The sequence below is a fragment of the Phoenix dactylifera genome, chromosome 5 (assembly GCF_051530095.1).
Source record: "Phoenix dactylifera cultivar Ajwa chromosome 5, Ajwa_hap1_PhDact_Kaust_v1.1, whole genome shotgun sequence".
In the NCBI taxonomy this organism is placed as follows: Eukaryota; Viridiplantae; Streptophyta; class Magnoliopsida; order Arecales; family Arecaceae; genus Phoenix; species Phoenix dactylifera.
The window spans coordinates 27893254-27910966 of record NC_143194.1 but is presented as its reverse complement, the minus strand read 5'-3'; the positions used below and the strand labels follow the sequence as shown (position 1 = coordinate 27910966).

The 17713-nt window shown below is 38.6% G+C and overlaps 2 protein-coding genes across 7 annotated transcripts; both read left to right on the top strand.

The window, feature by feature from the left end:
• Positions 1-3775: 3775 nt before the first annotated feature.
• Positions 3776-4822, top strand: LOC103695622 (HMG-Y-related protein A-like). Its single transcript, XM_008776992.6, has 2 exons — positions 3776-3986; positions 4077-4822. Exons 1-2 carry the CDS (start codon positions 3936-3938, stop codon positions 4524-4526), a joined length of 501 nt encoding a protein of 166 aa, XP_008775214.4. The 5' UTR covers positions 3776-3935; the 3' UTR covers positions 4527-4822.
• Positions 4823-5036: 214 nt separating this feature from the next.
• Positions 5037-17619, top strand: LOC103695639 (DNA-directed RNA polymerase I subunit RPA12-like). Of its 6 annotated transcripts, none has more exons than XM_089930825.1 (7): positions 5037-5988; positions 6192-6417; positions 8743-10934; positions 13220-13260; positions 16479-16562; positions 16649-16705; positions 17180-17619. In XM_089930825.1, the coding sequence occupies exons 3-7, from the start codon at positions 10655-10657 to the stop codon at positions 17261-17263; spliced, it is 546 nt and encodes a 181-aa protein (XP_089786951.1). In that variant the 5' UTR covers positions 5037-5988; positions 6192-6417; positions 8743-10654; the 3' UTR covers positions 17264-17619. The 6 variants fall into 6 exon arrangements, with proteins under 6 accessions (XP_089786951.1, XP_089786952.1, XP_088578253.2 ...); XM_089930826.1 differs by having other exon boundaries at positions 5037-6417; positions 8743-8931; positions 9104-10934; XM_088722127.2 differs by having other exon boundaries at positions 5037-6417; positions 9104-10934.
• The last annotated feature ends 94 nt before the right edge of the window (positions 17620-17713 follow it).

The following is a 17713-nucleotide window of genomic DNA, read 5'->3' as shown; positions in this document are numbered from 1 at the left end:
CTTAGGATCAAACATGTTGATCTCCTTGTGTCTTCTTGTCTTAAATAAGCCTTACCATATTGGATTTCTTGAACTTTGCGAGGAAATGATGATACAGAACAGAACTTGAAAATTTCATTGTGAGACAGAGGTAGTTTTTGGTCTACTCTTCAAATTTATGCTGTTTGTCTACTCATGTCATCTTAAAGAAATAAAAGGATTGCAGGCATGATATGCAAATCAGCCTCAATAAGATTCTTCTGGAATATCATGGTCAGCTTCCTTTTGAAAAATCAACAAGCTAATTTCACGATACAATATCTGTCTTGAACATAATTTGCCGAGACATGTGTAGTCCGTAAAAATAAATATAATACATTGTTAAATCGATAGCAATAACTCATGCTCGATAGAAAATGAGGCACTAAAATATTGCTGAGCAAACTAATATTATGAGGATTCATGCGGGTATATATATTTAGACCCATATTGGCTATACATTGGATGGATCTTGGGTACTTATATAGGGCTAAGAAATCTAAATAATATCTTCTGGCTAGCCTTTTTGGATAAAATCTTGAGTTATTGCAAATGGTATTAGAATGAACCCGGCCTATGAGCCATATGAATAAGGGGCATCGTAGCGTAGGCCAATTGGGGCTGACCACGGATTGATCGTGGTGATTATGATTGAATTTGGATCTTTAGTCTAGTGAGGATATTATAATTTAAACGGAGAAGTATGTGGGGATCCATACGCATATATATTTAGTCCCGCATCGGTTATGCACTGAGCAGAACCTAAATAATATCTTTCGGCTGGCGTTTTAGTTTACAACAAAGATGTACACTATAGAGGGCATGCATGATTGAAATATCAAAAGTCATGCTATTATACAACTATTGTGAGGACCTATGCGGGCGTGTGTTTACTCCCACATCGGTTATTCGCTGGGTAGATCTTGGGTACTTATACAGGATCAAGGAACCCAAATAATACCTTCCGGCTAGCCATTTTGGGTGAGGTCCTGGGTTGTTACAAATGGTATCGAGCGGACCCGGCCCGTAACTTATGTGGACTAGAGGACACTGCAGCACAGATCCATTGGGGTTGACCACAGACTGATCGTGGTGTTTGTGATTAGATTTGAATGAATTTGAACTCTTAGCCTGACAAGGACGTCAGGGCTTGAACGGGGGGAGTATGTAAGAACCTGTGCGGGCGTGTGTTTAGTCCCACATCGATTATTCGCTGGGTAGATCTTGGGTACTTATACAGGATCAAGGAACCCAAATAATACCTTCCGGCTAGCCATTTTGGGTGAGGTTCTGGGTTGTTACAACTATGCTTGATATAATTTTTAGAAATATATAGGATTTGAATCCCAAACTTTCTCCCAAGGGCGAGTAGCCAACTGAGCTAGCACCGGCAATTGTTGGCAACTGCACTGATTCGTGCCATCCGAGTGTTTTGGAGACGAGAGTTTCGAAGCGCTTGCGAATATATGGCATGAATCAGATGCTAGTCATTTAGGAGGATGTTGTCGGAGAACCCCTTCCATCCAAGGTTCTTTTTCTTATGTAAAATATATATCCAAGGTTTTTAAAATCAGGTCCTCACTTGATTCCAGGTCCCGACGATGATGTGCCAACTTCATAGAGTTGTTTTTCTCATGAGTTAGGTATAACTAACCTATCTACTTCGGGCTGACATGCAATTGATGCAAAAGACTAAATTATTTCTTGAATTGATATATTCCAGACTGTTCTGTAATTCTTTTATATTATTCTGTAAAAGAGGCTCCTGCATTCATTTCAATTCGTTTCCATTACCACCTAATGAAAACAATAAAAACGAGAGCATTTTACTTGGTATATTCTTCCAAAGATTGGAATGAATGAAATTTATTTTATGTTATTTTGTGATCTGGTCACCTAGTTGTATCAACTGTTTTTGCGCGTTTGGTAGTGGGTGAGTTTGTCGCAAAGAAGAGGGTGCTCATGATGGACCCAGCCAATCTACTGTCACCGAGATACAGGCATCATAGAGTTCAAATGTTCCACCATTTAATACTCGGAAATTGGCTTGCACTCCTCTTAGTATAAACCAAGTTCTTATCATGTGGAGATGAAGAATAGAGTGAAAGCAATTTTTTTTTTTAAAAAAAAACCTCTTAGGAGGATGTCGTTTGCTATTTCTGCTATTTTTGGGCTAGTGATGGCGCTTGCAATGCAGGTGGTTATCCATGGAAGGGAGAATTCAGTGTATGTCCGCGAACCGTTAATCAAGAATGTCTTGGAGTAAATTTGACAACTATACTCCTTTCTAAAGTTCATGTGTATATAACACGTAGGGTTTTGTTTGTTATGAATGGGCAAGCATAGGAAGAAATTGAGGCATGCATTTGTGAATGCTTTTCTAGATTTCTAGGAGCAATATAAGTACTTAAGATCTGCTCGGATAATAACCGATGTGAGACTAAACACACGCCCGCATAAGTCGACACATACTTTTTCCGTTCAAACCTTGACGACCTCATCGGGATAAGAGTTTAAATCTAATCATAAGCACTACAATTGGCTCGCAGTCAGTCTCTATGAACCTGTGCTGCAGTGTTCCTTAGTTCACATAGGTTATAGATTAGATCCACTTTAATACCATTTGCAATAATACAAGATCTAGTCTAAAAAGACTAGCTGGAAGAATTTTTTTGGTTCCTTAGTCCTATATAAGTATCCAAAATTTTTTCGGCGAATAATCGATGTGGGACTAAACACACGCCCGCATGGGTCCTCACACACATAATGGGGAAAAATCTAATAGGCAATGCTTGTGTTATTTTCATCATAATGCTTACATGTAGGTGGACAAGATTTCTCCATATTGTAGCATTCCATAATGCAATATTTAGGAATGGATGGACGGCTCACCGAGAAATACAGTCTCGGGGGAAAAAAAAAATCTTTGGCACTGTTAGATTCCACTCTTCTTAAGCATCACGCAACTTTTTGTAGCTGAAAATAGAAACACTTGGAGATTATCCAATCATCCAAGCAAATCTAAAGCAGAGGACTCTTAAACTCTTTCTTCTCGTTCCAGTCAAGACAAGGGTAAGCAATTTGAGTGGAAGGACTGATGCACATAAACTCCCCTTCAACTCTCTCTCATCTCACTCCCTTTCTTATACCAAACTCATCATGTGATAACAGATGACTGAGAGCTTGCTGTTTTCTGCACACCCCTTACTGTTTGTATTCATCTCAATGAATTGGACGGATTCCCGGTTTCTCAAAAAGAAAAAGAAAAAAATACGGAAGCAATTTGAGATGCACATTTTGGCTTAGAATCCAGGTGGCTGGTTGAAACAGGCTGTTCGTAAACTGGAGAGACCAAAATCCACTCTATCTGACAGGATTCTACGATCAGCTTGCCACCTGGTGTTGTGCCTGAAGCAGTCCTGACAAATGCCCACACTGTTCTACAACCTGCTGCAAACGCAAGGGTCCAAATCCAGATCACAGCAGCTTTTATGGCCTTGATTTGGATCTCTAAATTTCCCTGGACTGATGCCTGACATGGACGCTGAATGCTACGCAGTACATGAGACCTGCGACCGGATCCCAACTTGACCTGACCTTGAATCCATCCAGAAAAGAGAAAACCTTTCCGGTCCAAAAACTCGGACCTCGGCTTTGATCCAGATCTGGCCAATCTTACACGGCCGTCCGTCCACTGGCAAATCCAGCCAAGCGTTGACTCGCAAGGACAAGCTAGATCCTGTCGGCGGTCGCAGGTGCCGGCGAGGCGAACCGCGTTCTTTCCCAAAACCCATCTTTAACCTCTCCACTGATCCACTCAACCTTTAATTAACCCCTTCCTCGTTTCCTCGCATCCCAACCCAAACCCACCACACCGCCTCTCTCCCTTTCCCCCCCTCTCGGTCTCTGTCTCTCTCATGGCCCCTGACGAAGATCCCAAGCTCCCCTCCTTCCCCCCCTACCCCGAGGTCAGCCCAAAACTTCATAAAAAATGCCAAACCCTAATTCACCTCTCCTTCTTGGTTTATAGATTTCATCCACCTTTTTTTATGCTTCAGATGATTTTGACGGCGATCTCGGCGCTGGACGAGAAGAGCGGGTCGAGCAAGTCGGCGATATCGAAGCACATCGAGGCGGCGCACGGGGGGCAGCTGCCGCCGTCGCACGCGTCGCTGCTGGCGGGGCACCTTGCCCGCATGACGGAGGCCGGCGAGCTCGTCTTCGGCAACAACTGCTACCTCCGCGCCGGCCCCGACGCCCCGCCACCCCCCAAGCGCGGCCGCGGCCGTCCCCCCAAGCCAAAGCTCCCCCTCTCCCCCGCAGGTCCCCGCCGCCCCCGCGGCCGACCCCCGAAGCCCGTCGACCCCTCCGCCCCCGTAAAGGTCGCCCGCCCCCGCGGTCGCCCCCCCAAGAATCCTGGAGGCGCCTCGGCCGCCGCCGGCACCAAGAGGCCCCGCGGCCGGCCGCCCAAGGTAAGGCCCCAGTTTGCCGAAGTCGGGTTTGTATGAGGCTTTCTGGGAGGGTGATCGAGGGGGAAATGGTACCAAGTTTGGAACTTTTGGTGTTTTACTTGGGAGAAAAAGGTAAATTGGCGGCAGACATGGGAGTGTTTGTGCTTGAAGGGTCCTCGGAGGGATGGTTGGGTTTGTGATTTGCATGTATGTGAAGCAAAGATGATGTTCTGATTGAAAATTGGTAATTAGTGTTCTGAGTTCTGAGTCTTCTGACCTTTACCTTCCTTGTAAGGAGTCTGTTTTCTATCTATGATCTTTTCTTTCTTAATTAAGATGATTACTTGCTCCAATTGTAGCTACCGTACTGATGAATTCTGTTTATGTTGGAGCTAAAGATGCTAATTTAAAATGATGTCTGTGAGGCATGATGTTTCTTAGAAAAAAAAAAAATTGCCTGCATTCTTATATGCTATATTTACTTTTGTGAGCCATGGATGTTGGCTGAAATTGGTTTAGTTACTTAGAATTTCACTTTGGTGAATTTGAGTGAAGTTGGAGCCACGGTAGTTGTAGATGGAAGCAGGCTGCATATGCTACTCAAATATCAGATGGATGAATAAGTTGGGATCTGTGGTATTTGACTTCACATCTGAGTGGAATCTGTTCATATATTTAAGCATGTAATGTATATAGTTAAGTGAGATTGCTTATGGTAAGCACAGTTCAGAGAGATTGTGCTAAAATAGCTGCTGTGGACATACTGATAATGGTGTTCAACCTACTTGTGGTCATTGCTATTTTTGGAGAGAATTAATTTTCTATCCTTGAAATTCTTAATTGGTAATGTCCAGCGGCTTTAATGCTTGATTGGTTATGATTATATCTCCCAACTGGATACTGCTGTAGCTTCCTTGCTTGTTTAGCTTTGCTAGAAGATACAATAGCTAGTCATGTCTTGTAGATTCCTTATATGCATGTAAAAAATTATGTTAGTAGATTGTGCACTCATTCTGTGGTATGTTTCCAAGAAACTTATTGGATGCATCGTCTTTAAAAATTATTATGTGATTAATATAATTTTATTTTAATAATTATCATAGTATCATTTTAACTTAACCAGAAATCCAATATCTCAAATTTGCATTCTTTGCTTACCGCCCTAGGGCAGGTCGAATCTTTTGTTCTATCATTTATTTTCTCTTGTGTGTTATCCAATGTTGAATTGTGTCTAATTGTCATGTGAAGACTGTTGCCCGCCCTTTGGATTTATTACTAGAATATCATTACAATTTTAGCTGCAGTCCTGCAGGTAATAAGATTTAACATTATTATGTTGGCTTTTCTTCCTTTGTCACTTAATTTTCTACTATATACCTGACCTGAACAGCCTCAGGAATCAGTCCGTGCCACAGCTTTGAAGTAACCCAAAACAACAGCCCCAGTTTCCATCTTGCTGCCTTTCTGGTGCAGAAGGCCAACCAGCTGCAATTTTGATCGGTTGCAGAGATCAGTTGAGGTAACCTGCATTTGGGATTCTAATTGTCACCACATCAACCTCTTTTTTCCTTATCTTCGAGCCAAAGCGCTGAACTTGCTGCTAAAACAGTTCTTACCAGCCCTTCTTTTTACCCAGCTGCCCATTTTTATACCACTGGACTTTTCTTTTTCTCCGTCAGGCTGTAAAAAACAGCCACCTGTACTAACATTCTACATCCTCAGCTGGACCTGGGAACTTGAACCTTTGACCTTTCCTTTCATGGACCTGGACCCAAACAGCCTTCTTTCAGTCAAATTTGAAATAAACCAGGGCGTCCTATCTGTCAAAGCTCCTGGAGTGTATCTTCAATCAGCTGAAAGGACAGAAAGATGTGGTTACAGCACCCAGCAACTGGTTTCTTCACATTTGAGTGAATTGGAGTGAAAGATAAATTTGCTTTTCGCTGCGGTAACTTCTGAACCTCAAAGTCTTTAAAATATACTTAGCTGAATTTATGGTTAAGTGCTTCTTATTTCAGCTCATCCTTAAAATTCTTCCATCGTATGGAACTTTTGCCCTTGCATCATAGGTGGTCTGTTTGTTGCTTTTAGGTACCTTCTTTATTAATTCACATGTGTAGGTTGTCTTCTCAAGGATGTCCTATATCCAAATTATATGAATGCATATTAAAAAGAAAGGGGAAAAAATTGAAGATAAATCAAGTTAATGTTTTATGTGGATTGTGGATCCCAGTCCAAGCGATATGTTTATGTTCCTTATTGCACATTATACCTTGAATGATTGCAAGCGTATAAATCATCTTTAAATGGTTCCTTGCTTTCACATGTTTTATTATTTGTTATGTAATTGTTAGTTGCACAGGAACATGTAGAAAATAGGTGCACATGCTTTTGTTGATGGATAATAAAATACTCTGTAGAGTTTTAAGCTAATTGAAAACCACTTTCTCTGCTGGTAAGTACTTGACTTCGACATAGCAATGTATGATTTGTGAAGGATATTTTAGGGATAATGCAGTGTATCATGGATATAATTCATGAAACCATCAAATATGTGAACTTGTGAAGTCAAATATATCGTTTATACTATAAGATTATTTTTTGGCTTAGAGATGGTTTTGGGGCTTTAGATAAAGATGGTCGGAGCTGAGATTTAAGCAATAGAGAAGGAACAGAAAAGAAGAAAGAAAATTTGACACAGAGACGGCAAGGAACTTTGAATATTACTGAAATCAGTTCTAGGAATCATTCCTTGGAGTAGTTTGTGCCAAATCCATGTCCCGCGTACTGTACTAGTCAAGCATGTGGTAACATGAGTAAAGAATTCTCAGTGGAATGTCTTTAGTATGTTTATTCTCAAAGTGATTGCTATATTGACATTCTAGACTTTTTTAAATTTAATGAGCTAAAACATCTCAACCTTCATTTGTATTCTGTGGATGTCTTTAGTACTTTCATTCTCAAAGTGATTGATATATTGACATTTCGGACTTTTTGAAAGTTAATGAGCCGAAGCATCTTAACTTTCTTTTGTAGCCTATGTTATCTTGGCAATTTCTTTCTCTATGATTATCTTAGAGTTTTTCTTTAGCAATTTTGGTAGGATATAGGGGATTTTAGCAGCAGCATGTGCCTAGACACCATTGATAATTGATATATTTGCAGAGTGACTCTAACGCTCATTACCACACCTAGAAATATTGTCATTTCAACATCTGTACTACTGAACTTGTGAAGCTGCAATAAGTTGTATTTGATTTAACTTTGTTATTTGATTTTTATCATGCACACAAGACTTATTATCGTCGGAATTTTTAATGATGGTTGGATTGTTCTGACGCAGGCAAGAATGTTGTTCAAACACAATACATATAATTATGGTCATATTTTATTTTTTTGGCGTCCATCATATTTTATTTGTTATTCATTCTTTTTACAAGCAACATGTTTACAATCCTGCTTTTTCTGATTATCATTGTTCTTCAATGGTAGTTTAGCTTCATGCACACCATGGAGCACTTGATAGGAAATAAAATCTTTATAATGGTTAGCTGGAATAATATAGAGCAGTCTGGTCTTGACTAACCCTATTCGCAAAAGTTAGTTCTATATCTCGAATCTATTATTTGTAGAAACATACATGACAGAGTTAGATTTGTAAATTGCAATTGAGGATTTTTTTTTCAATTTTGTTGACATGATGCAATTTTTTTTATCTTTGGTTGTTTTTGTTTTGTTATACCTCGATGGAAAATACAAGTATATGCTCTATAATAGATCTTTCAAATTAGAATTGTTTTTAATCCAACCAATTCAAGTTTCCCAATTTAGAATGATGGTAATATTATCCTTGGGATTAATAACATTGGTGACTTGGTAAAATGTAGACATTCTGAATCTATAATGCTAAGATTGCAGCAATTCATTCAACTCTTGATATCAGTACAAATGAGGCCAAATACCTTCACTTTAAGCATTTGATCATCAAAGATCTTTTATTTTGTTATTATCTAATCTGCCAAGCAACAGAGAATCTCAAGTCCTTTTTCTTATGCAATTTCCGTGGCATAGCAGCTTTTTCCTTGCAAGAAAAACCATTTTGATGATTTATTGTCGGCTTACATCCGGACAACATGCAATTTTAAGTTGTAGAATGTCCCTATCTTTTGTTTATCATTGTTATTTCTTATAACTTAGCATGATTCAATTTGAAAATGCTGTCCTATTTTTTGGTCTAAATTATGTGGTCTTAGGTTCTAATTCTTAAAATCAGGTTTTTCTTCCATGGTCTTGTTCTATAGATGTTTGATTCCGGCAGTTTGAGGTGCTGACAGAATCCAATCGAGATGCAGCAGCAGTTTTTCAAGCTTTAGCTGTAATTCTTTGCCGACCATGGGAATGATCATTTGAATGCCGAATAAATCCAGTGATTTGAGATCATAAAGTTTGCTTTGATTTGAGTGTATGTTAAAATCCCTCGAGTCTTTTGGAATGAGATAGTTGTCCCCTGAACTTGCTACCAAATTCAACATAGGCATAGTTCCCCAATAGCAACCACAGACCTTTAATGCATGGAAATTTAGTACATTATCCCGTCCTAGGTTTTTGTTTTTATGCACATATTTCTCTTGCAGGCAATTATTGCATCATCGAAGGATAGAGACCAACTGCCATTGCCATATCGGTAACATGCGGAAGATCACTTTAAAAATCATGATAGCATCCCATTTTAAGAGTTCAGGTTAGGTTTCGTTCCATTTTTTCTTTATGCCTTTTATGACTACAGAAAGGTGTTAAGAGATTCAGATCTTGCATGCGTCATGACATCACTCCTCTGGTATGGATGCCAAATAAAGGGGCAAATTAGTGAGTCAGATATTTTCAGGATTTGCTTGTTTACTGCTGAATATAGCATTCCTTTATAGATTAGCTGAGCAAACTATGAACTTCTTTTAATACTAAAAAACTACAGAATAAGCTGAGTTTAGAAAGTTGAGCACATTTACTATTCGAAGCAAGGATTAAGTTACAGGCACTTCTGTGGCCTTTGCGAATGGTCTGACATCAAAATTTTTGTTCTTGTTCTTCTTGTCGTGTAAATTGTCTTGATAATTTAACTCATTTAACCTATTGTCAAAATGCCGAGCGATAGTTGGAGAATCAAAAATTACGTGTTAACACCAATATAATAGTCAGACTAGGTGAAAGCACTATTGAGGGAGTAATGCAGGTGAATACTTCGTGCTCTGTAAAGCGTGTGCAAGTTGTCATCCCTTTTTCTTATCTCAGATGCTCATATCGCTTTGGTTGTCTGGTCCAGCGGTCAATAGAAGGGGTGGTGTCCTCGAGCATTTTATAGCGTTTTTGCTTAACAAATATTTGCAGACAGACCAAGCATGTTTTCAGATAGGTAAACGGATTGCGGACTGGATGGTTTCATATGTGGCTAGTCACTCCAGAGGCATCCTGTGGGTTGAGAAAGGAGAGTTGCTTTGGAATTTGTTATTTTTTGATTTAATTGGCTGTATTCATGCTAGAAATATATGAATCAATCGTTTTTAGCCTTTTTTTTTTTTTTTGCATGAATACCTTCCTAAATATCGAATTTTGTCTGAATATCTTTCCAAAATTAATATTTGCATGTATACTTGCATAAAATACTTGTTTTGTTATTCTATCCTTTTTTTTCTTATTTTTGTATGTATACCTACGTCATCTAATGCCGTTAAAAAATTAACTATTTTCAAATTAAAATGACTAAAGTATCTTTAATGGATAGATGTGTAAAAAAAAAAAAAAAACATTTATAAGATGATCGCAGTGGAGGACAAAAAAATAATTTAAAAAATTTATTTATTTATTTATTAAAATAATTTATTGTTTTTATTAATGGCATTAGAAGAATCGTTATATTAGGAGTATTTTTAGAGGGTATTTATGCAAATTTAAATTCTTAAAAAAATATTTATGCAAAAAAAATCTAAAAAAAATAATTATTTGCGGATCAAAGTCACGAGTTTTTGCAAGCCAGAAGAATGAGGTATGCAGCGACGTGTGTTATGTTCGGGCTGGATTGGGCCTATGTGCATGGACTTCGTTGGTTGCGCAAGCCGCCTTACGACGCTACCCATGCTGCTTAAAGCTTGCATGATGGGCCTGATAACTTGGATCGAATTGGAATTTGGATGGATTTGAGTTTCGGGTCCGTCGATGTTGATGAGTCGAGAACCTCACTCGTCCGTGCAGGTTCGGCGGGGCGGTGGACCGAAACCCTTTCTAGTTTCTTCTCTCTTTCTCTCTCCCTCCCGCCGCTCTCCGCCAGGCGGCCGTCGTCGGAACGGCAGGGGATGGCGTTCTGCGAGGCCCGCGATTTCTTGTTCTGCGGCATGTGCGGGACGCTTCTCTCCTTCGACTCGCTGGACTTCGCCGAGTGCCCTCTCTGCGGCTTCAAGCGCGCGGCCAAAGGTACCATCGCCTCCTCCGCTCCTCCTCCTATATGTGATGGCCTTGCTCTTCCTATTATTAGGATTTGAGGGGATCGTTTCTTGATCGAGGCATCATCTACATCGTCATCGTCGTCTGAATTTAACGGTGTCATCGAACTGCTTTATATGGTCGAATCGTAGACGTGATCTTTTCTAGGGTTTTAGACTTCTGAAATTTTGTAGAAACCAAAGGTCTTGTTCTTGTGGTTTGATTTTCTGCAAGCGGGTGGAATTGCGATTTGATGGTCTTGGTTTATCTGGCATCTTTGTTTACTGAAGGGTGCCCGATTTTACCTGCAGCAACTGACGTCCTTTTCTTCCGTAGACACGCCCACGATATATTTGTTGGAAAGCGCACAGCGTTTCATGCAGAGATGTCCTCTTGAAAATTCCTCCTGCATTAATGTAGGTGATGCAGGCACTCCTTTGGAATACGGTGATATGTGTTTTAGAGAAGGGTGGATTGAATTAAAAAGAAAGACTAAGCTTTCAAAAATTAATTAAAATCAAGAACTCTTGATACTCAGATTTAGATTTATGGCTCAATATGTGTATCAGAAAAGAAAACAGAAAAAATTCTAAAATTAATGCTGCTATATATTGTAAATAGTATTTTTTTAACCAAAACCTGAAATTTACAGCCATCCATTGTAAATCTTGTTTGTCTGTTTCAAAAGCAAAATTTTGCTGAAAAATATTCAAAGGAAAAAGACCTAAGAACTGATCCAAGATTGATAACTTGTGTCGCAGACAAAATTGTAGTCTTTAGTTGTATTGACCATAACTCCAAAAGGGGCCATATCTTGTCATATATATTTTAATTCATGTGGTTCTTGATGAGTTGGACAACTCATTTGATAACTTACAAAGTGGTGCCATCTCATCTTCATCTTCAAGAAGGTTTATCCTTGGTAAAGCTGTCTTCTTACTCTTATGTGTTCACAAATTGTATCAGAATGATGATTATTTGTCCGCTTTTTAGGATTTTAGAAATTTGAGCTTTCGCTCTCTATGTATGTGTGTGTGAGATAGAGTTTGCTCTTCTCAAGATGAAGGTATGTACTTCTTTGATCTCCAAAATCAATAATGGACATCCAAATCAAGGATCTACATATTGTTTGTGATATGCACCACAAAAAAGCCTATAAACCAAAAATCGCATGTTTTACTACTCTCTAACCTATGAATTAAGTGGATGTACAAATATATAATTAAAATGATAGCAGACTATATTGTTTAAAGATCTAAGTATTAAATCTATTGATTTTTAATGTACATATGTTTTAACATGTATAGATCATGATCGATAAGTTTAAATGGCCCATAATGTATTTTAACATATTAGCATAATAAAAATCATCTAGTTCTGTGTTCACTTGATGCATAGGTTAGAGATCATGAAAATATATAATTTTTGATTTTGAGATATTTTTAGTGGTATAGATTATGATTAACGATATGGATCTTTGATTTGTATGCCCAATTATTGATCGTGGACTTGAAATAAGTAGATAACACTCTTGTCTTGAGAGAAACGTAGTTCATTCCTATCTATAACAAAATCATTCATTCAATAAAAATTTATTCGTTCACCATGTGATGACGACCCATCACAAAGGTTCCAAGTCAATGCTTTTTCTATATGTTGCTTCTATGGGAGAAGCAAATACCATGCCATGTTTACTTTCAATGAGGATCTCGGAACAGGTTGCATAATCATAATTATAGTCACAATCATCAAGCCTTTTTCCAACTGTTAGGGGCTTAGTTGTATGGATTCTCGTTCACCAAGCATTCTTATTTAGGGCCAAAGGCTCTAATGTTATTCCAAGTTTCTCGGTGTCATTCCTTACATCCTTCATCCATGTTACCCTTAGCTCTTACCCTCTTTTTATTCATCTTCAACACAAATTAAGGTATCTCTCCTTACTAGAGCCTCTTCAGATCTTCGTTGCACATGTCCATACTATCTCAATTGATTTTTCATCACTTTATCCTTAAGTTTTGTAACTTCTACAACTCCTCTAATAAATTCTTTGATGGCAAACTTCATCATCTAGTCATTTCTTTCATATAAACTCCTCTAATATATTTTTAGGTTTCTTTTGTCACCATGCTTCCTACTACTGTATATCTTTTGTTATGCTTATCGACTACTTTCCGATGTTCTTTGGCCATATGAAATTAAAAATTTTGAAGATACTCCTTTTTTAGTCTTACTATATGGACACTTCTAATTAGAAGATTGCTTTTTTTTTTTTCTAGATATTGAAGGGAGGGAAGCACAATACATTATCATAGCCGAGGTATGCATTGTCGTCATATAATCAAATCCTTCATTTGCCATTGTAACATCTCCTTGTTGATATTACCCACTGAGTAATAATTAGCATCCTTGATTGGTGCATGAAACAATCATTTAGTAACCGAATATTGGAGAATATTGAGATTGGATCTCTTAGTTCATAACAACCATCTACCTCATCTACAAAGTCGTTCTGCCTCTTAATTCAATTTGTTGGCTTGTAATTTGCTGGTTGTTGCCATAAGATTGGTAAGTTATGGCGCAAAAGTAAGGTTGCTCAATTGTGAGATGGAGGTCATGGGTTCGAAATGCGAAAATAGCCTCTCTACATGCAGGGTTGAGGCTGTGTACAATTAACACTCTCCGGACCCCACAATGGCAGGAGTCTCATGCACTGGGCCGTATTTTTTTTTTGCACAATAAGGCTGGTGATCGTAGATTCTTCAAGATGCAAATATTGCTTTCTAGAAGAATCTGACAGGAGGCCAAAAATGCAAATTTTATATAGATGATGGTTTTTTTTGTAATGCTATCATTTTATTCTTTCAGGTAAGGAAATGAGTTTTACTATGACAAGCAGCAGTTTGTGTTAGACCGAACTAGCTAGGAAGGCATTAACTCATAGTTGCACAAAGTGAGAACAAAGAAAAGTTTGAGCTTGGAGAGTAGGGAGCATTTATACAAAATGTTGGAGTGCTTGAAACTATAAGAAATATATATATTATACACACTAATTAACATATAAATCAAACGAATCCAATATTGAGTTTATTCATGGCATTAAACTTAATGCATGCTATATGTAACTTGGATACCATAAGGGATACAGAAATTTCAGAAAATTAATTTCGTTCTTTTGAGTTTAAAGGTAAATTGACTATGTGGCCTTAAGTCATAAATTGTGCAAAGTTGTAGAGAATAGGATCATGTTTCATGATAGTGTCTTAGAAATTGAGACAAAAGCCGCAAAAATGGGAGAGAAAAAGAGATAACACCTAGAAATAATATTGCCAACCAAATGTTGATTCATCTTGACAATACTCATAATCCTCACCTGGATGCATAACAGTCCAGTAATGTTACTCAAGCAACTGTTATCCTACCCTTACTACTCAATGAGTGAACTATTCTTAAGGAGGACAACCGAGTAATCAGGTTTATTGTAAAAACAGTACCACATTCTACCTGTTAATTAGCATTTTTCAGAAAATTGTCTCAGCTTCATGATTATCTTAGAGCCTTTTATCCGCATTAATGAATTTTCCAAGTGCATGCATAGCCTCCAGATTTCCTTTGCTACATTAGCTACCCAGCTAACACTTATGAATCCATGTGATGCATATGGGCCTGCACCTTGTCAAATTGTTCTCAAGCTATCAATCATCCAAGTATGCATTGTTTGAACTCAAATTTAGTTGATTATTTTTCTCCCTCTCTTTTTTAGACAGCACTAGGATGTTGACCTAAACTGCATGTCTTGTGTCATCTATATTTAGTGGCTTTCTTGATGAAATTTTGATCAGGATTCATGCTCATAAGATTTGACTATAGCTTTACGTTGGTTGTTAACCTCCCGCAACCCTCCTTTATCCGGGCTTGGGACTGGCTATATGCAAAACTTAGGCTGAGTACGAAAGGTGTCTCAGTGCACAAGGCTCTTGCAACTATGGGGTACAGGGGTAAGTCGGATGTATGCAACCTTATTGGACATTTTCATGTTCCGAACTAGTGATATTACAATAGAGTAGCCTTACCATTGCGTCAAGGCTCGCCCTCTAAAGGGCGGTCTAGTGCACAAGGCTCTCGCCTGGGGTTCGGAGAGAGATGTAGTCAACCTTATCCTTGCATGCAAAGAGGTTATTTCTATGTATCGAACTCGTGACATGCAAGTCATAGTGAAGCAACCTTACCATTGCCTCGAGGCTTACCCTCATATTCTATCACAATCCATGGACTTTATGAAACCCACCTCAACCTTATGTTAGTCCTCTATGATATGGCATTGAGTTCCTACTGGAGCAATCGGCAAGAAATTGATTTTCCTTGAATAGTAGAAGACCATTTGGCACAGCTATATCCTGCCTTGTTGGGTAGACAATTTAAACTCTTGCGATGGGGGAAAACCCATCTAGATTCCTCTAAACTTAGAAAAAGTACAGATGGAGGAGCAAGAAGGCAAGTTTTGATATAGACACTAATTATAAGCCACACAAAATATAATTTAAAAAATCCAGTTATAAAATACATCATTTCATTGCCCTAAATTTGGTCTGGTTTTAGTTGGTTTCAGTCAAAACTTGGCACCATATTAGTTAATGGATAGTACATAATTGAACATATACCCTCAGTTGAGACATCCTATGTGTATGGGATTCTTGGTAATTCAAACTATACCTGACATTTGCAATAGTTTCAAAATTAAAGTTTTCATGGACATCTCAAGCAGTACTGGAGCTTGATGTGAAGAAGTTGCTGATAGTTAAATTATTCTTTGCTACAAAATTGCTGTCCGAGCAACAGGACTTGTTCCTACTTCCTACCATACATATTTTGATAATTCTGCAACAAAAAGTTCTACATTACTGTGACCTTGGCATCCTCTCCAAATTGGACCCTAGTCACCGTACTCTCTCTCTCTCTCTGTGTTCTCTCTCTGTGTGTGTGTGACATAAGGAGAGATGCTCATACTATTGAACTATAGGCTCCCTCTGTGAGATGAACTCATCAGAGAAGAGCGAAGGGGCACATATTTTTTATTTCTATAATAACAGAAAGCAGTTGACTTCCCTCAATTTACACCCTCATAGTCATATTATGGTGTTTGACTTTGATGTCAAATGTCTGGTTTGTACTAACTTGGTTCTTCACCGTTGGTTCTTTATTCTCTGGCCTTGCACTTGCAAAATTAATTAAGGAGCAGATCATGAATTGTTAATCCATGTGGCTGTATATAAATAGGGAGGTCAGTACTCGAGAGTCCTGCCGCCCTTCAAAAGATTTTTGGAAAAAAAAAAAAAATCCTTTGTTGGTCAATCTGATTCAGGGATTATGCCTGGAAAATAAGGCTGCAAGCTATTCATGGGAATGACAGCAATAGACTGGATAAAGATTTTGTTTGCGCTTTTGTTCAAAGAGAGTGTTTTTTTGATAATTTTTAGAGTTTGCCTTTTCTTAGATTAATTCTGATGGTTTTTTTTGGTATTTTTCCTTTGTTTTCAGGATATTAGAAGGGAGCTGAAGATTGAGCCTTTTGTAGTTCTTGAAACAACTCCGGTCGATGAAGCAGTGGTGCAAAGAGCAGTGGTGAGTATTTGTTGACGTTATTAACTGATATTGTTCGCATTCAAAGCCGTCAAACTTAGCCCATGATTTCTTTTCAATTACTATAGGTAAATGAATCATGTCCTCAATGTCATCATCCCCAGCTTGAATATTATACCAGACAGGTAAGTAGCCAGCTTCTACATATTTGTTTGCTTTCTGAGTCATTTGAAATGTCTTGTTTGCATCATTATTCTTGACAATTCTTCTAAACTTAATTTGCAGCTACGATCAGCTGATGAAGGGCAGACTGTTTTTTATGAATGCCCAGAGTGCAGGCATAAGTTTTCAGTCAACACATGAGAAAAATTTCTTATTGCCCAACCGATTTATAGCATTTTTGCAGATGCTGCCTAATTGTCTAGATTATAAAATGTTATAAAGAAGGTTTTTACATGAGAAAAATTTGATGTGCTTGGTTGCTAAGCCTTGTACTGGGTAGTTGAAAATTTTCAAACGAAACTGCCTTGGTAAACATTCATGCACATTATCAACAAACACCTGCCTCTTGTAACACGATACTTCTAATTAGAGGTGTGAACTTACCCTAAAAACCCGAGCCATGAACTGAAACAGGTCGACCCTTTTGTTGCATGCAGGCAGCCCCCCTAGTTTTCATACGCCGTTATCAACATCTTTTTACGTTTTCGGGAAGCTCAGCTGGGCCGGTTTCAAACTCCTGAAAATTCCCACGATGGCTCCTCTTGCGGATTTTCTGGCGATATTTGGTACTCAATGGCGCTAAAGATTGCTTTTTTTTAATCCTGGGCACATGGTAGATGGTGGCATTTGGTTTTAGCCGTCATTTGCCATGGATCCTATCAGCCACTGCATGAACCACTTGACTAACGGTTTCATGTAAGGTTTACTCGGATATCAGTTTTGTTCTAAACGCCTGATTCTGGCCTATGTTAAGACTCACCTCAGCGCATAATAAGGAGCTGTGCATATGAGCATCTCAATTCTTAGCAGAGCTCACCATCAGATGCAAATATACCCCACCTGCATTTTGGGATTGCCATCAAGAAGGCAAACAGTAATTGCAACAGTGCCACCCAGGCGCGCAAACTGTCGGTTTTCGTTGTTTGGAAAATGGTTCACGACGACTTTGAAGAATGCCCTTCACGGGCTGT